General features: G+C 40.4%; 1 protein-coding gene and 1 pseudogene across 5 annotated transcripts in view; one reads left to right on the top strand and one right to left on the bottom strand.

The window, feature by feature from the left end:
* LOC132823413 (kelch-like protein 3) overlaps window positions 1-27642 on the bottom strand; it is a 124592-nt gene that overhangs the window by 70678 nt on the left and 26272 nt on the right. For 4 of the 5 annotated variants that reach the window (XM_060837223.1, XM_060837225.1, XM_060837226.1 and 1 more), the window contains exons 3-5: window positions 24850-24956; window positions 18280-18401; window positions 1547-1709 (exon numbers count right to left, since the gene is read on the bottom strand). In XM_060837223.1, the coding sequence (XP_060693206.1) occupies window positions 1547-1709; window positions 18280-18401; window positions 24850-24956 (392 nt within the window). The remainder of the gene's footprint in view (window positions 1-1546; window positions 1710-18279; window positions 18402-24849; window positions 24957-27642) is intronic. The other variant, XM_060837227.1, reaches the window with a different exon arrangement.
* On the top strand, window positions 3670-4182 carry LOC132823519 (small ribosomal subunit protein uS3B-like; annotated as a pseudogene).

The following is a 27642-nucleotide window of genomic DNA, read 5'->3' as shown; positions in this document are numbered from 1 at the left end:
AGAAGAAGAAGGAGATAACCAGAGGGGAACAGATGCATCTGCATGCAAGGAAATCCATGGAGGCACTGATTATCATGGAGATGGTCATTGCCGCAGCTGTGAGCACTGGATTGTGTCCACTGAAGATAATAGCAGTTTCATACCCCTATGTTCTTCTGATTTACAAATTAGTATAAACATGCAGCATTTGCCTTCCATCACTCTTTCTGTACCATTACCTTGCCCTTATGTTTTTGCCAGTTCAAAGTGAAACCTGCTCAGGTAGCAAAAAGTACAGCAAGGCAGCAGTGATGATGAAGACACAGTACTGTCCTTTAATTTCAAACTTACTGCCACCAGCTCAGATGATGTCTCTGAGCATAATTTAGAAGTGAGCATAGAGGCTGGGTCTATACATGGTAAGATAACAAGCAAATGAGGCCTGCCACCATGGCAGGAGCAAGGATAACACAGCAACGTGTTCATCAGACAGCTAAATCACACTAAATTCTGCTGCAAAATACTCAGTGGAGGGCTCTATGACGTGGCAGAATACAGACAATGCTGATAGATCCATTCAACAAAATATTTGGAGTACAGGGAAGCCTGTAAGAAAGTCTACAGTCAATATCAAGACAAAGTTGGTGACCATCTCCACCAGCGGACCCAATCACAATGAGGTGCCCTGATGGACATGGTTTCATTTTCCACTGCTGCACTAGTACTGTCTACTGGACGTTAGAGTGCTGCACTAAACGCTCCATTTAAAATCTTCTGGTATGCAAAGTTAGCTTATGGTTGTAATGGTTGAAGACAGCAGTGTGTAAAAGGACAAAGCAATCTAGCGATTGGGTTTTGAACAAAACAGGAAGATTGTAGTGTCTCCATTTGTGTCTCGTAGGTTGGTTATAGACCAGGGCAAGAAGCAACCAGAGTAAGAATAAGTAATTGGGGAATAGCAAATTTTAATGGAGTGAAAACCGATCTGCCTCAGATACATCAGAATCAGGGACAGGCAAACAAAGTATAACTGAATGATTAGCTGCCTTTCAAAAAAAAAGAGGACAGTGCTTGGGCATAGTCAAAGAACATTTCCACAATGGGTAAAAAGTATAGCAACCTGAGCTCCCTGGATGACAAAAAAAATTGAAAAGTTAAGAACATTCTGAAGGGTCACTGGACCAGAATCACTAACATTGCTTTCTCTCCACAGATGCTGCCACGCCTGCCAAGTTTCTTGAACAATTTTCTGGTTTTGTTTCATTTCTTTTTGTTCTTTTCCAACCCTTCCCCTTTTGAAAAAATAACATCTTTAATGTTTCCAAATTTTGATGAAAAATCATCAACCTGAAAAGGTGTCTTTGTTTCTCTCTCCGTAGATGCTACCCAGCCTATACATTTCCAGTATGCTGTGTTTGTATTTCAAGTTTCGAGCATCCACAGTATTTTGAACAAAACAAGTTCAAAAAGGCAGTTAGATTTTCAAAATGCAGGATTGAGAAAACGTTTACATTGTTCTGTGCTTGGTTTTGGAGGTTTTAATAAAACCCAAATGAACAGTGCCCACCTGCATATGCATTGGCCTCATCCAGCAGCTCTGTACACGTATGAACATCTGCAAATGCTCGAATTCCTAGACAGTTGGTTGGATGCAACTGGGATTGCAGAAAATCACAACAAGCAGTTCTTACATCCATTAGCTGCAATAGACTGGCTGCAGGTAAAAGCACCTAGGAAAAAGGAAAGGATGAAAAGCAAGTTAAATTTGAACTTCAAAAAAGGTATGGCATCGCTCTTGTCTAAAGGTAAAAAAACTCTCAGTTCAAAAATATTATAATAAAATACATAACACAAATAAACTTATTCTCTTGCATTTAACAGAAACCACAAGTGATGAGGTATTTTAATTCCATTGCAGGGAAAATTAAAACTTCTACGAACAGCTAGTAAAGGTCTTATAAAAAGGGAATTATACAGCATTGCTTTAATAAAATTTAGGAACTTATTTAAAAAAAGGACTCAAAGACAACATAGCTACCATTCAGTATTATTCATATCTTACAGGAGGATTAAAATATTATTGATATATTAAAATTAAATCTGAAATTCCAGTAGATTACAAATAGCGTTGAAATACTACAGATTTAAAAGGAAGAATAATCACCATATTAGGAAAATTGAAGAAGAAATCATACCTTAAAGGTTTAGTGTCATATCAGTCAAACAGAACAGGATTGGATATCTTAGAAAAAACAGCTTTTAAAAAGGTACAGAATTGCTTTGAAATTAAATTAATCTCAAACTGAGCAAGTAAATACACTGCTGAATTGAAGTGAACCTTCAGTGGCTTATGTTATAAATCACCAAAATATAAATTTAGGCAGAAATACCTTTGAAAAAATTTTTCAAGCTCCTGATAATTACTTTAATCAGAGTAAAAGGAAAATTCTTGAAAAGGTAAGATTTAAACAGAGATGTTTAGCATTCATAGGAATCTGTAGATAATTTAATTAATGATCTCTACACGTTGGTGGAAAATTGTATCTCTGAAGCTTTGAAATCAAGATTCACTACAGACAGAATTATTGATGAGCCTTGTGAGATTTATATATCCAAGATGATTTAATTTTGGACAAAGCTCTTCAAATTGTCCTGGAAGCAAACATCAGGAAGACTGTCAGATATATTCTGAGAGGATAAATACAAGCTTATAAACTATAAACACTCCACAGAGTCAGAAATGACATGCCAAAAAAAAAAGGTAGACCAAACAGCAGGTATAAAAAGAAACTGTCAGCACTGTGGAACAAGAGAATCTGAAAAACACAAGCAGTGCCCAGCTTTAACTAAAAAAAAGGCTATCTGCTATAGATTGTTTTTTAAAAACATGCAGATGTACTACATCATTTCTGCTTCTCAGTAACAATGGCAGTTACACATACAAGGAATTCAAGATATTAGAGCAATGACCATTAGAAAAGCTAATCAAGGCATTCTAGGGAGAATTGGTGATGCGACTGAGTTGCGTTTGACAAAATTTGTTAATGTCAATGGACATCTCGTAAATTATAATCTTTATCAAGGGTTGAGTGTCACTGTTCTACCAGATCAAATGCAATAGTTGAAGATATATAAGTTACAGGCCAAAGAAATGAAATTACATAGTCTGGGTGGAATAACTCCCAAGATCAAAGATATACTACAAGTAACAAGGCAACTCAAATAATGTAAGACCGTCAACATTGTATACATAATTCACAATGAAGACTTTTCATTTGAGCCCACTGCGTGTCTCAAAATACTCTTGGTAGGAGGAATTCAGAAAGTTCCAACTGATATAGGAAGAAACCACTGCCAAGCAACCAGTCAAGGGGTAACTGGTAGAAGACTTCACAGGTCTTCTTAGACCCTTGGTGGAAGCCAAAAAGAAAAAAAGATTGAATGAGATGACCCAAGATGGTATAAAAACATATTTTATATGGCAAAGTAAAACCAACGGGCAACGGGCCAAAAGGAGCTCATACAAATTCAACAAGAACAAAAAAGAGCAATCAAGATCGTACTACACATCAGCAATGTTGAACTGAAGGCTAGCTCGACCACCCGAAGCAGCAACAGCATTTCAGACTCAGAGACAACTTTTTAGTGCATGAACAGCAACAGATTATGCCAGCTTCCCTTAGGTAAAATATACTGGGTAAGAAAGGTTACTAAATCTGTGAACTGACTGTGCTGTTCAGAAGTGATTTGGTTTCCAGAGGCTATATGCTGAAAAGATTGCAGCTAAAGGGCCTTGTGCTATTGCTCAGGCAGAATCCCTACACTTTAATAGGCCTAGCAGTTTGTAAAGCCTGCCACTGTGTTCTTTGCCTCATTATGGAAAGTAAGGATAGAGGCTGAAGGTGGTAGTTTCCAGAAAAGCCCGAGACAAGAGGGTCAAGTCCATTCAATTTGTTGCTGGTCTGATAATCCACAGTGGTGACCCAATGAACTACTATGTTGATATAGCTGTATGCCATGTATTGCTAAGACAAAGTGTGTTGTGAATTAAAAGTTAAGATTATGCTGCCATGGGCCCCAAGTAGTAAAAGTGAACCCAAGAAACCCCTCCTTGTCAGCATTGTTGAGCCCAAGTATGTGATCTTGCCAACTACATTTATTTCAAAACAGAAGGGAGGCAAACCAGGGCAGCCTGGACCATAGTTGGTGAATCAACACTGAAGAGCAATTTTGAACTTCCTGTATTTGTTCAAATAAAACAAAAGAAAACAAACAATGTTATTGTCTATTGTGAGAAGAATTGAATATAAAGCAGGGAAGTTATGCTTCAGTTATACGGTGCACCGGTGTACTGCAAAGCATCAATTACTTTATTGGAAGGATAGAAATGCATTGGAAGCATTTCAGAAAAGGTTTACTTGACTAATATTCCAAATGGGCTAGACTTCCTATGGAGGAAAGGCTACAATTGCATCGACTGCAATTTAGAATATTAAAAAGCCAACATTATTCATTTGTGGGATGTGGGCATCGCTGGCTGGCCAGCATTTATAGCCAGTCTCTTCTTGTTCTTGAGAAGGTGGTGGTGAGCTGCCTTCTTGAACTGATGCAGTCCACCTACTGTGATGTGACAGGGTGGGGAGGGTGAGGAGTTCCAGGATTTTGACCAGCGATAGTGAGAGAACAGTGATATATTTCCAAGTCAGGATAATGAGTAGGTTGGAGGGGAATTTGGAGTTGATGGTGTTCCAATGTATCTGCTGCCCTTGCCCTTCCAGATGAAAGTGGTCATAGGTTTGCAGTACTACTGAGGATCTTTGATGAATTTCTGCAATGCAACTTGTAGATAGTACACACTGGTGCTACTCAGCATCAGTGTTGGAGAGAGTGAATGCTTTGCCAATCAAGCAGGCTGCTTTGTTCTGGATAATGTCAAGCTTCTTGGGTATTGTTGGAACTGCACTCATCCAGGCAAGTGGGGAGTATTTCATCATAATCAATCAATCAGACTTGTGCCTTGTAGATGATGGATAGGCTTTGGGGAGTCAGGAGGAGAGTGGCTACAGGAGCAGGACAGAGGCTAGGAATGCTGTGGGGAATAAGAGTATTTATATGATAGGTCCAGTTGAGTTTCTGGTCAATGGTAATTCCCCAGGATGTTGATAGTGGGGAATTCAGTGATGGTAACACCATTGAAAGTCAAGGAAGGGTAGTTAGATTGTCTCCTATTGGTGATGGTGATAACCTGGCATTTGTGTGGCACAGATAATACTTGCAACTTGTCAACCCAAGCCTGAATATTGTCCAGATCTTTTTATATTTGAACATGGATTGCTTCAGTACCTGAGGAACAATGAATGGTGCTGAACATTACAAAATCATCAGCCTATATCCCTACTTCTAACCTTATCACAGAGGAGAGATCATTGATGAAGCAGCTGAAGATGGTTGGGCACAGGACACTATCCTGGAGATAATTGCAGAACATCTCTGTAGGAGTGAGATAATGGACTACCAACAATCAGTGGAGAGTTTGACCCGATATCCATTGATTCCAGTTTTGCTAAGGTTCCTTGATGTCACTTGACTTGAAACAAAGATCCTCACAGGTCTTACCAAGGCAGATGGTATGAAAGCAAGGTTTCTTCATATGGGAAAAATCTAGAATGAGAGGTCACTGTTTAAAAATAAGGCATCACCCATTTAAAGCAAATATTAAGCAATAATTTTTCCTCTTGGAGGATCTCAAGTCTTGCGATCTCTCTTCCTAAAAAGGTGTAAGCAGTGTCCTTGAATATTTTTAAGGCTGAGGATATATTCTTAGTAGGCAATGGAGTGAAAGGTAATCAGGAGGAGTAGATTTGACATTACAAGCAGATCAGCCATGATTTTATTAAAAGCCAGTGCAGGCTTGAGAATCTGACTGGCCTGCTCCTATTCATTTTCAATATGTAGTATAACTAAGTTGAGAACACTGAACAATTTAGATTAGTTTTCTCAAGCAGCAAAACATTATGGCGAACAAATTAATATAACAGATTTGACTGTCATCAGATGGGGAGTCAATAGAAGCCCAAAAGCAACACTTCAATTGTTTGCCTTTCAAAAAACAATTATCAGTGAGAGGTAATGCCAAGCAAGCAGCTTCACTACCATGTTTGAGGATGCAAAAACATCTAGTTGACCATGGAAAACATCCATAGGGCAAACAAAGACATTTTACTTCATCAACGAGTTAAAATCATGCTCTTTTATACTATGACTCAGATATACTATGAAAACAAAGATTAGTTTGTACAAAATGGAGATGGGCTGCATGCAACTCCACAGAAGGTAGATCAATGTCCACTGATCAAAGACAAAATAAAGTAATGAAGAAAGAATTGCCTGGTCTATAAATCTAGGATACCACAAGGAAGAAAGTATTTGTTTCAAAGAAGCAGTCACCTTTCATAGCATAAAACAAAGAACCGCAGATGTTGAAGCTCAAACAAAAATCTGAAATTGCTGGAAAAACTTGGGTCTAGCAATTCTGTGGAGAGAGAAATACAGGAAATGTTTTGAGTCCAGTGACCCTTCTTCAGAAGGGTCTTGTGTTCTAAAGAAGGGTCGCTATACTTTTGTGCGGAGCCACAAGAAGAAATATCTATAATGAGCTGAAGTAAAGACAGAAGGAACAACTGACAAGAATATAAATGCCACAAGAGAAAATACCTCTCCAAAAAACTCTTTTCTCAAAATGGCTTAGAATAGAAAAAGCATTGCTGCATAAAATGGAGTGCACCATCAACCTTCACCAGTGGAAGAAACAAAGTGGTAGCAAACTTTCCAGTGCTCTATAAATGTCTCAGACTTCTGAATCAACATTTTGTATTATGCCCCATCATCAGAACAGATTCAAAAGGTGGGGACAGTTATGAGGTAATGGCTCTGGCTGTCTCCAAAATTCATGATGTTTCATGCAAACCATGGGCATGGAATTGTTTTGATGATTACCACATAGCATTCTTCCCCAGCTGATGAATTAGTGCTCCTAGGTGTTAAACACTACTTGAAATAAACATTAAGAGCAGCAAGGTCATTGACAGAGAAAACTTTAATGTCCATCATCAAGAGGAGCTTGGTCGCACTATTAGTGACCAAGCTGCTCAGCTGGGCCTGTAGGTGGTGACAAAAACATCAAGATAATAGTAAGGAAAAAATACTACTTAAACCACATCCTGGATAACCTACCTAGCAAAGAAGTGTCAGTCCACAATAGTACTTATGGGAAAAACAACTGGACTATCCTGGTCTTTACTAGCATTAACAGCTGTGCTAAATAAGACAGATTCAGAATAAATCTAGCAGTTCAAAACGGGGCATTGGGCCCCTTGCTAAGATATTTGTATCAATCGATAGTCACAGGTGAGGTCCCAGAAGACTGGAGGTTGGCTAACATGTGCCACTATTTAAGAAATGTGGTTAGAAAAAGCCAGGGAACTAGACCAGTGAGCCTGACATCTGTGGTGGACAAGTTGTTGGAGGGAATCTTAAGGGACAGGATTTACATATATTTGGAAAGGGAAGAACTGATTAGGAATAGTCAACATGGCTTTGTGCATGGGAAATGATGTCTCACAAACTTGATTGTATTTTTTGAAGTATCAATAAAGAGAATCGATGAGGGCTAAGTGATGGACGTTACCTATACAGGCTTCGGTAAGGCATTTGACAAGGTTCCTCATGATCGAATAATTAACCAAGTTAGATCACATGGAATGTAGGGAGAACTAGCAATTTGGATACAGAACTGGCTTGAAGGTAGAAGACAGAGGTTGGTGGAACGTTGCTTTTCAGATTGGAGGACTGTGACCAGTGGCGTGCCCCAAGGATTTGTGCTGCGTCCACTGCTTTTTGTTACTTAATGATTTGGATGTGAACATAGGAGGTATAGTTAGTACATTTGCAGATAAGCCAAAATTGGGGGTGTAATGGACAACAAAGGAGGTTACCTCAGAGTACAACAGGATCTTGATGAGATACACCTTGGGGCCGAGGAGTGACAGACGGAGTTTAATTTAGATAAAATGTGAGGTGCTGCATTTTAAAAGCAAGTCAGGGCAGGATTTATACTCTTAATGGTAAGGTCCTGGGAAGTGTTGCTGAACAAAAAGACCTTGTGGTGTACAGGTCCATAGCTCCTTGAAAGTGGAGTACCAGGTAAATAGGATAGTGAAGGCAGCATTTGGTGTGCTTTCATTTATTGGTCAGAGCATGGAGTATAGGAGTTGGGAGGTCATGTTGCGGCTGTATAGGGCGTTGGTTGGTTTGGAATATTGTGTGCAATTCTGATTTCCCTCCTATACGAAGGATGTTGTGAAACTTTTAAATATTTTCTGAACCCTTTCAACGGATATTGCCAGGTTTGAAGGGTTTGAGCTATAAGGAAAGACTGAATAGGCTGGGGCTGTTTTCAATAGAGCATCAGAGGTAGGTGTTTGACCTTAGTCGTTTATAAAATCATAAGGGGCGTGGATAAGATAAATAGACAAGGTTTTTTTCCTTGGGTGGGGGAGTCCAGAAATAGACGGCACAGGTTTAGGGTGTGAGGGGAAAGATTTAAAAGAAACCCAAGGTGCAGCTTTGTCGGAGAGAGAGGTGAGTGTATGGGATGAGCTGCCAGAGGAAATGGTGGAGGCTGATACAATTACAAAATTTGAAAGGCATCTGGATGGGTATATGAATAGGAAGGGGTTAGAGGGATATGGGCTAGTGCTGGCAAATTGGACTAAATTAATGTAGGATTTCTGGTCGGCATGAATGAGTTGGACCGAAGGCTCTGTTTCCATGCTGTGCGTCTCTATGACTTTAATTGTACATGCCCCAACAGTTTATAACTTCATGGTCCAGCCTTCTCACTGTGCTGTTATCATTGAGCCTGGAATTCAACATTAGTCCAAAGAAAAGAAATGCAGAAGTGCATATCAAGATAGCATCACTACTGCCTAAAGTTAAAGTGTCAACTTAAGCTAAGCTACATTGCTAGTCTACATGCATATTCAACATTTCAAGCAGCATAATAAACAGTGTGAGTCATGCCCAAAACCAAACAAGCAGATCAAAGGTCTGCAAATTTGCCATTCCCAGTTGTCAATGCTGGTGGCCAAACAATGAATAGAAGGAGGGAGTTCCATGGACACTCCAACCTCAATGATGACAGAGCCCAACATGTCAATGACAAAAGAGAAGATTGAAGCGTTTGTGAACACCTTCAGCAGGAAGGCTAATCATCACCCCATTAGTCTACTCTTGATCATCAGTAAGGTGAAGGAAGGTGTTGTCAACAATGCTATCAAGCACTTGATCAGCAATAATGTGCTCAGTTTGGTTTCTGCCAGGGCCACTTAGCTCCTGACCTCATTACAGTCTTGGTTCAAATATTGGTTGAGGTGAGAGTGACTGTCCTTGAGCTCAAGGCCACATTTGACCTGATGTCAAATGACACCTCCTCCCACCCTGCCCCCTGTAAAAACGCCATCCCATATTCCCAATTCCTTCGTCTCCGCCGCATCTGCTCCCAGGAGGACCAATTCCAACACCGCACAACCCAGATGGCCTCCTTCTTCAAGGACCGCAGATTCCCCCCAGACGTGATCGACGATGCCCTCCACCGCATCTCCTCCACTTCCCGCTCCTCCGCCCTTGAGCCCCGCTCCTCCAACCGCCACCAAGACAGAACCCCACTGGTTCTCACCTACCACCCCACCAACCTGCGCATACAACGTATTATCCGCCGCCATTTCCGCCACCTCCAAACGGACCCCACCACCAAGGATATATTTCCCTCCCCTCCCCTATCAGCGTTCCGCAAGGACCACTCCCTTCGTGACTCCCTTGTCAGATCCACACCCCCCACCAACCCAACCTCCACCCCCGGCACCTTCCCCTGCAACCGCAGGAAATGTAAAACTTGCGCCCACACCGCCACACTCACTTCCCTCCAAGGCCCCAAGGGATCCTTCCATATCCGCCACAAGTTCACCTGTACCTCCACACACATCATCTATTGCATCCGCTGCACCCGATGTGGCCTCCTCTATATTGGTGAGACAGGCCGCTTACTTGCGGAACGCTTCAGAGAACACCTCTGGGCCGCCCGAACCAACCAACCCAATCACCCCGTGGCTCAACACTTTAACTCCCCCTCCCACTCCACCAAGGACATGCAGGTCCTTGGACTCCTCCACCGGCAGAACACAACTACACGACGGCTGGAGGAGGAGCGCCTCATCTTCCGCCTGGGAACCCTCCAACCACAAGGTATGAATTCAGATTTCTCCAGTTTCCTCATTTCCCCTCCCCCCACCTTGTCTCAGTCGGTTCCCTCAACTCAGCACCGCCCTCCTAACCTGCAATCCTCTTCCTGACCTCTCCGCCCCCACCCCACTCCGGCCTATCACCCTCACCTTGACCTCCTTCCACCTATCCCACCTCCATCGCCCCTCCCCCTAGTCCCTCCTCCCTACCTTTTATCTCAGCCTGCTTGGCTCTCTCTCTCTTATTCCTGATGAAGGGCTTATGCTCGAAACGTCGAATTCTCTATTCCTGAGATGCTGCCTAACCTGCTGTGCTTTGACCAGCAACACATTTGCAGCTGATGTGTCATCAAGCAACCTTAGCAAAATTAGAATCAATACAAATCAAAGTCAAACCCTCCACTGATTGGAATTATAATTGACATATTGGAAGATGGTTAAGATTGCTGAAGATCAGTCAACTCCACTCCAGGACATCTCTGCATGAGCTCCTCAGGGTGGTGTTCTAGGCCCAACCATCTCCAGTTGCTTTATCAATAATCTTCACATCATCACGTGGTCAGAATTGAAATGCTTGTTGATGGTTGAACAATGATCAGCAGGTTTCACAACTCCTCACATACTGAAACAGTCCATGTTAAAATGCGATAGGATCCAGAAAGTACCCAGACTGGGGCTTACAAGTAATATTCGCACCACACAAATGCCAGGCAATGAATATCTCCAATAAGAGACACAATCTAACCACCATCCCATGACATTCAATGATGTCTCCATCACTGAATCCCCACTATCAATATCCTGAGGGGTTATTATTGACCAGAAGCTCAACTGGACTTGTCATATAAACACAGTAGCTACAAGAGCAGGTCAAAGGCTCAGAATGCTGTGTTGATTAACTAACCTCCACACTCCCCACAGCCAATGCACCAGCTACACAGCATAAGTCAGGATTGTGATGGAATACTCCCTACTTGCAGTTCCAACAACACTCAAGAAACTTGACATAATTCAGGATAGAGCAGAGTGCTTGATGAGCACCACGCCCACAGACATTCACTCCCTCCACCACCAATGCTCAGTAGCAGTTGTGCGTACGAATTACAAAATGCATTGCAGATATTCACCAAAGATCCTTGGACAGCACCTTCCAAACCCACAACCATACAGTCGTAGAGATGTACAACATGGAAACAGACCCTTCAGTCCAAACCGTCCATGACTTTCATCTAAAAGGACAGCAAATATATGGAAACACCATCACCTGCAAGTTCCCCTCCAAGCTACACTCTATCCTGACTTGGAAATATAATGCCATTCCTTCAGTGTCATCAGGTCAAAATCCTGGAATTTCCCCTTAACATCATTACGGGTCTACCTACAACACATACACTGCAGCAGTTCAAAAAAGGCAGCTCTCCAGCATCTTCTCAAGGGCAACTAGAGATAGGCAATAAATGGTGGCCCAGTCAGCGACACCTAAACCTCACAAGTGAGTAAAGGAAAAAGCTGCTAATTCCCCCACATTAACAAAGGCCAGTCTTTAGCTTGAGATTATGTCAAGCAGCAGCTGAATGTATTGCTCTATCCAATGATCCCAAACATCATGGCTATGCACAGAAGATTTGTGCTCTAGAACTATCAACACTCATGCCAAATTGAACAAGTGCCATATTCAGAGCGAGCATGACAACACCCCTTGACATTCAAAGACATCACCAACATGGAGTTCATCATCATGAATTCAAGGAGGGCTCAATGTCCAGAAATCTCAATTCTGCTGTACACTCTTCAATGCATTTGCATTTTTCCTACAAAATGTTTAAAAAAAAAATCACACAACACCAGGTTATAGTCCAACAGGTTTATTTAGAAGGAATAGCTTTCGGAGCGCAGCTCCTTCATCAGGTGATTGTGGAGCTCCGAAAGCTAGTGCTTCCAAATAAACCTGTTGGACTATAGCCTGGTGTTGTGAGATTTTTAAACTTTGTACCCCCCAGTCCAACACTGGAATCTCCCAATCATCCTCCAAATCTGGTATCCAGAACTGTACACAACACTCCAACTAAGATCTAACCAGTGTCTTATGCAAGTTCATTATAATCTCCTCACTCTTGTGCTCTCTAATCCTGTTATGAAGCTTAGAGTATTGTATTAACACCTCACTCTAGCTATCCTGAACAGGATATGAAACATTAACTCTTTCTATCTCCACAGATTCTGGCAGACCTACTGAATTTCTCCAGCACTTTTTCTTAAAATAACCCATCACCTTAAATGACTTAGAATAAACTCCCTGCTCCTGCACCAAAATACATCATTTCACATTTCTCTTGTCTGAACTTTATCTATCAACTAACCATCGCTCCACTAATGCGAGAATACGCCCTTTTGATGTTCTACATTGCTCTCGTCAAAGTTTATAATTCTCTCAAGTTTTAATTAATCCACAAACTTTGAAATTATTCCCTGTGCACCAAGTTCTATATAATATCTATATATTGAAGAAAAGCAAGGGTCCTAACACCGGCACCAAGGAATACCACTACAAATACCCTTCTAGCCTGAAAACAACCCATTAACTATTACAGTTCCCTAATGCCTTAGACAATTTTGTACCAACATTGCTACTATCTGTTTTAATTCCATGATCTCTAACTTTTCTCAAGCCTCCCATGTGGCACTAACAATGCCTTTTTCAAATACTCACACCATATCAACAGCCGTTCCCCTCATTAACCCCTTCTGTTGTCCCTTCAAAACCTCCAGCAACTTATAAAAAGGTAAAATTTTTCCTTAACAACTATATGCAGACTCTTCTGAATCAATCCACATGCTTCAATGTGTTCCATTTAGAATAACTGTTTCTAGAGGTTTCCCCAGCACTGAGGCTTAACTGACTGGTCTATAATTGCTGGGCTTTTCTTTACAATCTTTTTTGAACAAGGATGTAATGGTTGCAGTTCAATAATCCTCTGGCCTGATCCCCAAATCCATGGAAAACTGAAAAGATAATTGTCAGCACCTCTGCAATTTCCAAATTTTTCATTATCCTTGGGATGCATTTAATTCTGCCCTGGTACCTTATCAAGCATATCCAAACATTTCCAGTCACGAAGTATTCTCTTGTCGCAAAAGCACTTTTGCAAAATAAAAGCGGATTTCATTCAGGCCAATGATTTCACATTCACTTCTCCCTAAAAGGAGAGACTCCACGCTGCAACATGATTCCATGGATGTCCTTTAGGGTCTTCATCCAGGCTACCATCATTTTCACACGTGCATAGATATGAATGAAAGCAGTTACTTGAATGCAAGAGGAATTATATTGACATAAAGCAGAAATCAATGAATAATTTTCAAAAGCAGATAAGTTACTGCATCAGTTGAAAATGTGTTGCTGGTTAAAGCACAGCAGGTTAGGCAGCATCCAAGGAATAGGAAATTCGACGTTTTGGGCATAAGCCCTTCATCAGGAATGAGGAGAGTGTGCCAAGCAGGCTAAGATAAAAGGTCGGGAGGAGGGACTTGGGGGAGGGGCGATGGAGATGTGATAGGTGGAAGGAGGTCAAGGTGAGGGTGATAGGCCGGAGTGGGGTGGGGACGGAGAGGTTAGGAAGAAGATTGCAGGTTAGGAGGGCAGTGCTGAGTTGAGAGAACCGACTGAGACAAGGTGGGGGGAGGGGAAATGAGGAAACTGGAGAAATCTGAGTTCATCCCTTGTGGTTGGAGGGTTCCCAGGCGGAAGATGAGGCGCTCCTCCTCCAGCCGTCGTGTTGTTATGTTCTGCCGGTGGAGGAGTCCAAGGACCTGCATGTCCTCGGTGGAGTGGGAGGGAGAGTTAAAGTGTTGAGCCACGGGGTGGTTGGGTTGGTTGGGCCGGGCGTCCCTGAGGTGTTCTCTGAAGCATTCCGCAAGTAAGCGGCCCGTCTCCCCAATGTAGAGGAGGCCACATCGGGTGCAGCGGATGCAATAGATGATGTGTGTGGAGGTACAGGTGAACTTGTGGCAGATATGGAAGGATCCCTTGGGGCCTTCGAGGGAAGTGAGGGAGGAGGTGTGGGCGCAAGTTTTACATTTCCTCGGTTGCAGGGGAAGGTGCCGGGTGTGGAGGTTGGGTTGGTGGGGGGTGTGGACCTGACGAGGGAGTCACGAAGGGAGCCCCAAGGGATCTTTCCATATCCGCCACAAGTTCACCTGTACCGCCACACACATCATCTATTGCATCTGCTGCACCCGATGTGGCCTCCTCTACATTGGGGAGACATTTGCTCTTAGCGCAGGTCTATTTTCTACTATTCACATCCAAATAACCAATCTGCATCTATAGAGTGCTTTCACTATCATTAGCACGCCCTTTTGCCTTATGCTGTGGGCACCCTCACCATCTGTTCATCCTCCCACAGTGTCAACAATATAAAACCTATTTTCCAGTCCTCTTCAGTTCTTAAGTAGTCATATTGGACTTGAAACATTATCTGTTTCTTTCTCCAAAATGCTACCAAACCTGCTGAGTTCACCAGGACCTTCTGCTTTCATTTCAGATTTCTAGCATTTGCAGTATTTTGCTTTTATTAACCACCCATGTCTGCTTGGTTTAGCAAATCTCCAGATGAAGTCACTGCACCATTAAGGAAACTAGTACAATATGTTTTTTTTTCCAATTTCATTGTGTCCACTGCAAAACTGATCATCTCCCAAAAAAATTTAATTCATAATACATAGGTTTAGAGGGAAATGGGCCAAATGCTGGCAAATGGGACTTGATGAATTTAGGATATCTGGTAGGCATGGATGTGTTGGACCAAATGGTGTGTTTCCATGCTGTACATCTCTATGACTCTATGTCAATAAGAGAAATGCATTCTTTAAATATTCTAATTGACATCGATAACAAAAACATGAAGGACACTAGTCATTCCTAGGAAACAATAATGAACAAAATCTTAACAGGAGTTTGAGTTATATAAAAAGGTATTCTTTGGGGTTAAGTTTAATGGCGTAGTAACTATGGTTGCACAGGATATCCTCCAGCAATCTACTCATTTCCTTTAAAAGAGATGAGAGGAAGTGCTTGCCAACAAGGCCAGCTGTACAAGGAAAAAACAAAATTAGGATTTGTTCACAGCCTGGCAGTTTAAAAATCACTGTTTCAGAACCCTATAGTTTATATGAAGTATGGAATTTCAGATCAGCCACCACTAACACACACACCCTCACACAACACTTTAATCATTGACATTGTCGTTGATTCATAACCTCTTATGTTTGCTCATTTCCTGCACTATAACCCAGCAGGAAGTTTAATTTTGCAGCTCTTGACAGCATTTCTATACGCAATTATTTCTGCAAAGTAAAAATTCTTAATGTTAGATTGCATAACACATCATTCTGCAAAGAAAAGAAATGGTCAAAATTCATGCCACATCCTATCTGATGTCGTCATGTATAAGTAATGCAATTACATTTTTATGCCAATAGTATAGCTCAAAGTCAGACAAAATTATCACATCCAAGAAATTCTGGCCAATTTTGGGCCTAAAATCAGGACCTTTGAGGGCAGAAAAGGGAATTTGAAGTGTAACAATTTCCACATGGGTTTCACCCATCCTGGACAAAAGAGAAGAATTCTGACAGGAGTCCAAAGCACTTCTCTCAGCTATACATTTGCTGTCATAATGCCAAAATCAGAGTCAAGACTGGTTGAAAGTCAGGCTCACTTGAAGATTCCACTAGTTTCACCTAGGATATAGCTAAGGTTATGTAGGCCTGATTATAAATGACACATTGCTTTCCATACAAATACATTAACTAGCTCACACAATCCCATTGACAAACTCATTCAGGCAAAATAACCAAAAGCAATGGCAAACAAGTTGACACTGATTTTTCAATCATAAAAGGATTTCTTTAAAAGGTGGTGTACAGAAGTTTATGGACAATCCTACTTGTCTCAACTTCCCTGCTCATTGTATTCTTATACAATGAGCAAGAAAGTTGAGACAAATAGGATTCTTTGTATTCTTATTTCATAAGAATACAAAGAATTTTTTGGATAAGACTGCCATTAAAAGATCATGAGAATGAAACATAACCATCATTTCGTAACAGAGCTCAGTATAGTTAGCAAAGAGTCTATCTAATGTACTTTCTCAGTTGCAATAGTCAACTCAGTATGCAATAAAGTAGAATACAGAATGACAAATATAAAGCTGAACAATGAGTCATTCTAACTTGTTCCTTAAGATAGCACACAAGTTCAGAAAGTCATTTTATTGCCAGTGTTGCTCTTATTTTTGCTTTAAATCTGGTGTACCACAGAATTTTTATTTTTCTCTTTTCAACCAAATGTCGACAAGACAAATTTATTCTGTTATTGTTGTGCTATACTGTACAAATCAAGCTTTCAGAGAAATAACAGTTCATATATAGATAAGTCTCATTTTCAAATTGGAAGCGATAATCTGCGTACTAATCTGTGAACACAAAACAACTGTCTTATGTGACAATCCATACCTCTTCTCTCATACTGTGTTCAATATTTTCTTTATGTGAATCCATTAAGTCATAACTGCTGCAAAGTTCAGGTGGCTTCCTTTCCAGACAACTTTTATAAGTTTTTTTATAGTTCAGGTATAAACTATTTTCTTAAAAGCATTTAAAAACATTTTCCTGATCTAAATACAAGAGTTACGTAGCTGTTTCTCAACTTAGTAGAATAGTAACTCTATTCAAGATCAGCCAATAAAAGACAAATTGGGCTGCCCATTGATACCAGAAGTGGACTCAGGTATCTAGCAACAACACATTAAATGGCAGAATTAAGACTTTACAAAAAATTCAAAATAAATGAAAAGAATGTTTTATAGAAGGCCTTCTACCTTGTCAATTTTTTCCACAGCATGTTGCAGGTAATGAAATATTTTTGAAGTGTAGTATCTATTTCAATGCACGTGGGTGTGGGGAAGATTTACAGACAGCATAACCACAAATGGCTACATTAACTGCTTTGGTGCAGTTTAAAGTTTTGTTCACTGAATATGGGAGTTGCATTTATTGCCCATCCTTAATTGACTGAGAGGACATAGTAGCAAACCGAGGTCTTGAACCACTGCAATCTTGGGGTGTACATACAACCACAATAGCATCAGGAAGTGAATTCTAGGATTTTCACACAGGAACAGTGAAAGAATGGCAATTTAGTTCAAGGTCAGAATAGTGTGCTGTTGGAAGGGGATCTTGCAGGTGAAAGTGCTCCCATGCATTTGATCGAAAGCTCCTAATTATTTATAAACTCCTTGAAGTGTGACTATGAAACCCAATGCTTGTTTTTAGAATTGCCTAAAGTCTAACCCTAATGCAATGTCTAAATGTGTCTTATTTTAAAAAGTAGTGAATTAATCAATAAACACAAGAACTTATTTAATCTTAAAATGTACATTGGGCATATTAATGATGAATACAGGTGAGTTGGCATTGAGAATTAATGGAAAATGGGTGGTAGGTTGGGGCAGGAATGTATTGACATGAGGCACAGATAGCACAGGGACTATAAAAGGCCAGGAAGGTAGGGATTTGTTGGCATGGAGAGCACAAGGGGTCAGAGGGTAGGTGGAGTATAAGTTGGCATGGATGATTATGTTTGCAAGTAGAGGGAACAAAGAGGTGTGAACGGTTAGGAGCTGAAGTAATATTTAGTTTTATTGTAAAATTTCATAGTTTTGACAAATGCTGATGCATCGAAGTAGGTCATCGTCTGACCCACCTTCAAACTGGAAAGCCTCAGCGCTCCTTAGGAGGTTGCCTGCCGTGAAACTCTAAAATCCAAAACCAACCTCCTCCCTCCCCAGAAAAGACACGCAAAGACACTCCTAACTCAGATGCAAAAACTCAGGTCAAAATGTTTAAGTTTGTAAATTTTCCATTCCAGGAGAGAATGTTATACTATTGAATGGAACATCCCTTTCTGGGTCTTCAGTAGTGCCCTGTGGGTGTACATTACCTGCACATTCTCTTCATTGACTTCTACTTCAGCAGTGTATATATAATCAATTAGTTTACTTAGTGTGTGTCCATCTATGTCCTTTATCTCGACTTTCTTTGCTTTACTTTCAGCCATGTCTCCTGTAAAACAAAAAACAATTACGTTCTTTGCAGAGGCAAAGCTGTTTATCACATACTTTAAATCATTGCATGCTCCAAGACTCAAACAATTGGAGTGGTATTTTTGCTGAAGGTGATATAACTTGAATTAATTTGAGCAAGACTTCCACAAATACACAAGAAAGTTCAAGTCCACAGCAACTCCATCTCCTATTTGATGAATTTAGAAACAAAGGAAACAGGATCTCAAATAGGCCATTTGGACAGTTGAGCCTGCTCTATGGCAAAACAATGTTTGTGTGATCAGTTTGTGTTTCAAATTACACTTTTCCATTTAACCTCATAGGCAAAGAAATCAAAGACTAACAAGAACCTACCTACCTCTGCCATAAAAGAATTCAATAACCCCCACCTTCTATAGCAATGTAACATACTCGCAAAACTCTAATCGAGGAAAAATAAATTACATCACCTCTCATAAAAGGTTGACCCTCAATTTTCAACCAACGTTCCCTAATTCTGGATTAAAGAGGAAAGACCTTTTCCACATCCATTTCATCAAAGCTATTCAGGTCCTTACAAACTTCAATCAAGTCACTCCACATTCTTCTATAGTCTTGTGGAATGAGCCGGTCTAAGCTATCCTCATAAGACTCTGCTTTTTCATTCTTCCTGCCAAAGTGAACAGCTTCATATTTTCCCCACATTATATTTCATTGGCCAGATTTCCGTTCTCTTACTCAACCTGCTTCCCATCTCCTTCTCGCTTATCTTTGCATCATCCGCAAATTTAGCCACATGCAGCTGCTGCCCTCATCTAAGTCATTCTGTAAAGTCCAAAATGTTGAGACCTTGATACAGATCTCAGCAGGACTCTACTTGTCACATCCTGCCAATCAGGCAAGATCCTATGTTGTATACTGTTTTCTACCAACGAGCCAGTGTTTCTCTTATACAAGCTAATACACCATGAACTTTTATTTTCCGTAACAGGCTTTTGACGAGGTACCACATCAAAAGGTTTCTGGAAATCCAATGGAGTACAGTGACAGGTTCTGCTTTATCCACAGAGTATGTTACATATTCAAAGGAAATCTCATAAATTACTGAAATATGGCTTCCATTTCATAAAACCGTGCTGACTCTTCCTGACTGCCATAGTTTTTCCTAAGTACCTAGAAATTACCTCTCTAATAATCAGTTCCAATAAATTCCCCACTATAGATGTCGCGCGAAGTGGCTTATAGCTTCCTGTTTTCTGCCTCCCTCCATTCTTGAAGAGAGGGATTCTATCTATCTGTTATTCTTCTGTCTGACAGAACCTTTTAGGAATGTCGTTAATATTTCATAGTCACATTGGAAACACAGCACAGAAACAGACCATTTGGCTTAATCCATATATTCCAGCTTTTACACTCCAACTGATTCTCCTCCCATCCTTCCTCATGTAGGTCTATGAGCATTAACCTTCTATTCCCATTAGTCGCATGCTTACTCTAGACATCGCTTTAATGCAGCAATAAAATTTGCCTCAATCTCTCACTGTAAGTAGCAACGTGACACCACTCAGATGACTAAGTTAAAAAAAAACTATTCTGAACTATTGATGTGATTTCTTGTGACTATCTTATTTTGATGGCCTCCAGCTCCTGACAAATGAAAGCACTGCGTTTATTATGCTTATAAATATTTTCAGAATTTTAGTTCTCTATAGTTCACCTTAGGCAAGAAAAGATTTATTCTGCATTTGACCCTTTCCAGATAGGTATATCTTTCCAGTTTTGTATAATGCCTGTAGTCTTTTATACTTCCTGTCTGATACTTCTATGTCCTTCCAATGAGATAGCAACATAGAACTGCTCCAAATACAGTCTAATTAAAGTTTTACACAAATTTAGCATAATTTCTATATTTTTTAATTCTATTCATCTCTAATTAAATCCCAGATAATGGTTTGTTCTTTTTAAAAAAAGACATTGCCATATTGATCAAAATAATTCATTCCATGGAATAGCATCAATTTTAAAAACTTCAGATGTGATGGATCTACAAGAGTCCAGTGGAGATGCAGGAGAAAAAGGAAGCACACGGTCAGATCTTCCAAACAACAGGAATGTCCCAGTCACTGGAGCTGACTGCAGAGAGTACTAAAAGAAATCACATCAATAATTCAGAATAATGTTTTTTTTGACTTAAGTCATCTGTGTGGTGCCAAGTTGCTACTACAGCAAGAGATTGAGGCAAATTTTATCGCTGCATTTAAGCAATGTCTCGGGCAAGCATGCGACTAAAGGGAATAGAAGGTTATGCTAATAGACCTACATGGGGAAGGAAGGGAGGAGAATCAGTCGGAGTGTAAAAGCTGGAATATATGGATTAAGCCAAATGGTCTGTTTCTGTTCTGTGTTTCCAATGTGACTATGAAATATTCACTACATTCCTGAAAGGTTCTGTCAGACAGAAGAGTAACAGATAGAACTCCTCTCTTCAAGAATGGAGGGAAGCACCTTTTACCTACCCACTCTTTTGTGTGCTAAGACTTCTGAGCCAAAATAACGAAGCCTTAGAGGTATGGTGAGGTGCATGGCTGGTAGCTGTGGCATCAAGCAGGGATCTAAGTCAAAGGAGTGTGCAGTCAGGCTGGTGGGCTGGATGTGTGGAGCAAGCAGCATGGGTTACATTGCTAATCCCCTAGTTAAACCAGAGTTTGAAAAGATTAATAACTCTAGGTTGCGTTAGGGTAATTAACACATACCTATACCAGCGCGCGCGTGTGCACGCGCGCGCGCGCACACACACACACACACACACACACACACACAAAATTTAAGCTCAATACATCACCACTCTTGATGCTGGAAGTTCTGGCCCCTGGTGTTTCAAAAGTGGTATGGGAATCTGCTGACCAAGCCATTGCCTTTGCAGTCAGAAGAGGGGAGGGGTTGAAAAATATGGTGCTGGAAAAGCACAGCAGGTCAGACAGCATTCGAGGAGGAGAGTCGATGTCTCAGGCATAATCCCTTCATCAGGAAGGTGGAGGATAAAAGAGTGGTTGACAGATTAATTTAGGGGGGGGGGGGGGGTGGAAGAGGAGGAGAAAGGTAGCTGGCAAGGCAATAGGTGATGCATGTTAGGGGTAATTATGATTGGTTGGTGGGGAGGGTGGACAGGGTAGATGAGAAGGAAGTTGGATAGGTAGGGCAGGCTTTGATTTGCTGATGGAGGTGGTCCAGGACTTGCACGTTCTTGGGAGAGTGGGAGGAGGAGTTGAAGTGTCCGCCACAGGGTGTTGGGGTTGTTTGGTGCATGTGTCCCAGAGATGAAATGTTCTACGAGTTTGCGTCCTGTCTCCCCGATGTACAGGAGAACACATTGAGCGCAATGGACACAGTAGATGAGGTGGATGGAAGTGTAGTGGATCTGCTGTCAGCCTGGCAGAACAAAATGCTCAATTTCAAGGCATATATTAGGATACCCATAAATCTTTCAGCTAACTACTGACAAATTAATCTATTGCTATCCAGTTCAAAATATTCTCAAATCATAAATTGTAATGTATAACATATAAAATAATTCATATTACAAAGGCTTTGAAGTGTTTGGAACCTTCTCTTCTCCTGGGGATACTAGTTCATACTTGCCATCTTCTGGTAATTCAAAATATTAATTCACTTGTAAAACAGGACAAAAAAGGTCAAAAAGCATTAAAACTACACTCATCCATCAATCCATTTTCCAGAACATGTCATGGAAGTATCAGGTAGCTTTGGAAATCCTGACTGTTTGTAAAGACTTTCAGATTCCAAAATGGATAGCCATTATAATAACCTCTCTGTCACTCAACTCAGATCAACTCATCACTGCATCAGGATCTTCAAAACAGTCAGGTATACAACGTAGCTTAATATTCAAGAGGAAATGCCTTGGCGGGAGACCAAGCTAAAGACCTTAGACATTGTTGCTGTCAAGCCAAACACAACTGGGTATCCAAGAGCAGCAGGGGTAAACTAGACCCAACTGAGACTAAGGACTCTGGGTCATAAAAAATATAGGCAATGTTTCCTTGATTTTGTCAGCCTATTAACAGTGCAGCAGTGTTGAGACAGCAAATTAAATGCCTAATACAACCCTTACCTCAAAATCTGAAATCCTTGAGTAATATTGTAAAGTTTACAATGCTTTAATTCAGAAAAATTGCATTAACTAATTACTGCACAAATTATCACCATGAAACACACAAAAACAAAACCTTTTTTGTGAATTTAGGTATATAACAAGAAATTCTTACCAAAGATTAATTTACCTGTTACTTCAGCATTTATTCATACCTAGTCTTGGAACATCAGTACTGGCATTAGCAATTAGCCCACAATCTAAATGTAGAATTGCTAGGTGACACAAGACCCAATTGGATCTCAATATATGTGTGCTTAGAGACTTTACAAAGTGAAAAAATATACTTCAGTTGGAAGTGGGGATTTTCCTCACTGCAGCAAATTTGCAATGGGATACAGCTTATTCCAAGTGTTTCAATAGCTCACTCAGACAGTTTGGTTCACTGAAAAAGCAGTTCGGGGACATTGTTGGAGAAACAGACACAGACCAAGGCAGAATCTGTGTTAGGTGGGCTGCTTTTTAGCTTTCCTGCAGGGACCAAATCAACAGAAGTTGCATAGCTCTGTGAGAATGAACACAAGAGGAAAACCCTGGAATATGTAAAAAAAAAGGTAAAAGAATTTGTGAGGATAACATAACAAGGATGCAGGCTAATGACAACAGTTTAGGTTCGTGGACCAAAATCTGGCAGATGGATTATAATAAGGTTATGATGCTGGAAATTTGTTCATTTCAGCAGTAAGAATAAAAGAGCAAAGTATTATTTAAACAGAGAACAAGTGCAGAAGGATCTAGAGATTTTAGTGCATGACCTTTTAGGACAAAAATGAGGCAATTTTCTTTTTCCCTCAAAGGATTGTGCAATATTGCAACTCCACCTCAAAGTGTTGAACGAGAAGTCATGAAACACTTAAGGCAGAGCTAGATCGATTCTGTTAAGCAAGGGAATGAAAGGTTGTTGTGGATAGATGGGAATGTGAAATTCCGAACACAAGCACATCAGCCACGAATGGGTTAGCAAAAGAGAATGCTTGAAGGGTTGAATGGGCCACTTCTGCTCCAAATTTGCATTTGTGGTTGGAGCAAGGGACTCAGTAGTCATCCTGGGAAAATGGGAATATCAAGGGCTGCATATAAAAGTGGACTCCAAAGAAACCGGTGAGCATTAATACTTCAATGCAGCAGTATTTGAAAAGCCAGAACTAATATTGTTTGATGCAACTGAGGAAGATTAGAGCTGAGGGAAAATCTAGGAGCAGTATTTATCTTCAAGTTAGCTGCCATCAAAAACTGGACTTGCCCCTGAGAATAAATACTAGAGTAGAGTTTTCAGGGATCATGGACATTGGAGTGTGATCAACCAGAACAGGAGCAGTTTTTGACCCTGCCACACAATTCTAAATTAATTCATCTCAGTTGTGAAGATGACAAGGATTTCACAGCTGGATCTCATTAATGCAAAAAATGGGAGTATGGTGGAAATCACTTGCATAATGAATCATGAATGTGAGACCTCACAGTGTTGCTGTCCACACTCCCCTTGTCAGCTTAAAATTATCAGAATGACTACTTGTACAAAGTAAAGATTGTCAGTACTTTTGAAACAATTTTCCAGGAGAAGACAGTGACATTTAGGACAGGAGAAAATAAAATAAAATCTTAAACATCTGGGCCTTGATATCTGTCATTACAGCTTCTCAACCGAGCTAGAAATTCATTGGTAGATCATGGAATAACACATTTTCTCTCCGTTCCATTGAGAAGTTCCAAGCTTTCAATCAGCACTTCTCTCATTGGCATGTCTAGATCTGAGATTCATAAGTATAGAAGAATGTGTGGGACTGTGTGCCTATTTCTTTATAAATTTTCACTTCGCCTTCTCTTAAGGCATCAAGTATTTGCTATTTATGACTTCACTGAAGCCAATGAGCTCTAGTACTTCCCACAAGTTGCATTATTCATATCCACCATCAGATCTCTCGATCAAGTGTTTGATAACGTGAGACACTACAACTAACTCTACCGTGTTTTCATCAGTCCAAGTAAATAGACATTGATTCAAAGTAGTAAATGCCAGTTGATAGTCTTCAACCAAAGCCCCTTGCCCAGCATAATTTCAGGTTATGTTGCAGCTGGCTAAATCTAGAGCATTATTTTTCATTACTGTAGTTAACAAGCCCTATTTATTCCAAGGTTATAATAACCACGATCCACAGAAATAAAATGCAGTGTCACTGAGGAATTAACAAGCAGCTGCCTCCCTCTGCTGTAAAAGCAGATTCTAGAATATTTTAGCAAAATCTCCACAAAATTGAGAAAGTATTAATAATGACAAACAAAAACAAATGAGTACCTGTAAACATGGCACAGAAATAAGGACTGCAGGCTGCCAGGACAATACGATGTGCTTCAATTTCCACATCCTCAGCAACAATGGTCACATCACACAGTGTGCTTTTACTGCAAGTTCACCAAATAATCTGTTAGAATTCATGTTTATATAACGGATTGCGATAGAAACAAGGCTACTGGAATTAAGATCAGAGTTCTGTTTCAGAAGAATAATAATCAGAGTTAAATACAAGCAAAGACACATCCAGTCAGCACAGAGCAGGTGGCACAGGAGGGAAAATAGCAACAAATGATCTGCTTTTCCTAACTTTTGACAGGCAATTTCCTTACACAGTTCTTATTTTTGCACTGTGCAAAGACAAAGAAGATATCAAGACAAGAGGGAGAAATTAAATTGAGATGGTGGTTATGTTCAATATTGCTCACAGGAAATTAGAGACATAATAAGTGTTTCAATCCCTAATTAACTTAATCATGGCTGAAATTTGACCATAACACTTTTTCCACGCTATCCGTTAATCCTATCAAAGTCTGTTTTGAATATGCACAATGACTGAGCCTCCACAGTCTTCTGAGGAGAGAATGCTAGAATTCACCATTGTCTGAATGAAGAAATTCCTCCTTATTTCAATGTTATGGCCTACGTTTTATTCTGAGACAATGTCTCCTTGATCCACACTCCCAGCCAGGGAAACATTTATTCTGACAAAACTCTTATCAGCAATGTATGCTTTAGAATTCAATAGAATAGAAATTTATGGTCATGTGTACCTTACATGAAAAATACAGTGAAAAGCTTATAAGTCGCTCTACCAAGGTGCCGAATTCAATGACATAAGTCATGCATATTAATAAAAAAAAGTAAAATTAAGGCAAAAGGTCATCACAGTTCAATTAACAGATCCTGGGCTCAGAGAAAGCTGATTTAGGAATGATAGAATACCCTGAAGACACAGCTGGGACAGACTGCCACACTAGGCTGCTGAAATACTGGGCCAGAAGCCTCCACCAAAGACAACCATCATGCCAGGCCAAGACCACTAATCCTGAATGAGACTGCGTGCCGGGCCGAGGAATAACTGGACAAAGATGAAGACCACCTCCACACGGGAACAACGCCAGCACACAGGGCTGAGACCATCTTTCTTCTCCTTTAGGTGCAGACCTGGAACTCGGCCTAGCCTAGGATTTACTTCTCACTTGACAGGCAATCCCGGGCTAGAGTGGGGCCGTGTCCGGCTCGCCCTGGCTTTGCTGCCACTGTCAGAGATCTTCTCCTTCACCTGCCACTTTCCAGGCTTTGAAAAAAAAAGAAAAGAGCGAAAGTAGCAAAAGAAGAAGAAAATAAAAGAGAATGAAAGCTGAAAGGAGCAGACAAGTCCCAGGCTCAGCCCCTCTGTTCCATCACACTTTGGAGAAAATAATTAAGTTTTAATGAAATTACTTCACTTTTTTAAAAGACTCTAGAAAACATAACTCTGGTCTCCTTAATCTCTCTTCATAGAATTATTCCACCACTCAGAGGATTATTCTCGTGAAAGCTAATTGCACTCCGTATATGTCAGACTAGAAAACCACAACTATACAGACAAATACTGCAATTCCATGGAAGTGCAATTAAACCTTTTTTTAAACTTTACTGCATGTTGTACAATTCAACAATTGTCAATATATTCCTATATATCAAAGAACCAAAGTAACTACTCACAATTTCTAAATTGCAATATGTGAACTAAATTTTGAAATAGCAAAACCTATCCTATGTAATCTGTCTCTCCTCTCCAAAAGGTCCTAAGCAGGCTTTCATCATTTAATACTCTGCTCATCTCTTCCAAACATTCCAGTCCAAGCCTATTCCATCTGGTTAGTGTGTCTTCCATAGCACAGAATGCTTTAACAGACCTACCACAGAATACTTGCAGCAGCAACCATAGCACATTAATCCTGCTTTTCCTCCTATACCAAGTATTGCACATTCCTTCCATACATCTCCACTGTGGTCCACCTGTAGAAACATCCCTGTTGTTTACACACATTTATCCAAATAGAATTACTTACCCCTCAAACACCAAAAGGTTAGTTTAAGAACATAAGGGATTAACTTTGATCCCCACCCAACCACTCCTTCCCTTATTCATACACTGATGCACTGAATGCAAACAGCAGGATGAGAAAACTCAGCTTTCTTCCTACATAACCACAAATGTTTCAGATTCTCTGATATGAAGCTATGGATAAGGCAGAACTTTCTGTAGATGAACATCAAGCATCTGCTTCCGTGGTCTCAAGCTAAATTAGCTGGTATATTACTTGAATGGACTGACAAATCTTGCCAGTTTCTAATGCCATATCTTATCCATCATCATTACCTTTCACACCCATCTCTTCATGACGCACTGAAGGGTTTATTCTTATTTCCACCAACATCCTATCCTATTCAAAGACCCCTTTACCAAGCATTCATCTTTGCTGACGTCAATTGATTTTCGATCCACCAATACAGAGTTGAAAATCCCTGCATGCACTTACAAATATTTCCATGGCTTTGCTGTCCACTCATTTTTATCAACAGTCAACTTTGCCAGGGGGTCAAAATCTGGGATATCCACGTCATATGAAACTCAAAAATATTAGTTTCATTTCTCTTTCCACAGATGCTGAAAGATCTGTTGATATTTTTCCAGGCATTTTCTGCTTTCATTTCAGATTGTTAGCATCCAAGATATTTTGCATTTACATTGTAGACCTCTCATGCCTCAGCATGATGTCTTCTCATCGCACTCTAGCATTGACG

Source organism: Hemiscyllium ocellatum, chromosome 16, assembly GCF_020745735.1.
Source record: "Hemiscyllium ocellatum isolate sHemOce1 chromosome 16, sHemOce1.pat.X.cur, whole genome shotgun sequence".
NCBI classification, from domain to species: Eukaryota; Metazoa; Chordata; class Chondrichthyes; order Orectolobiformes; family Hemiscylliidae; genus Hemiscyllium; species Hemiscyllium ocellatum.
This window is presented reverse-complemented; position numbering and strand designations above follow the sequence as displayed.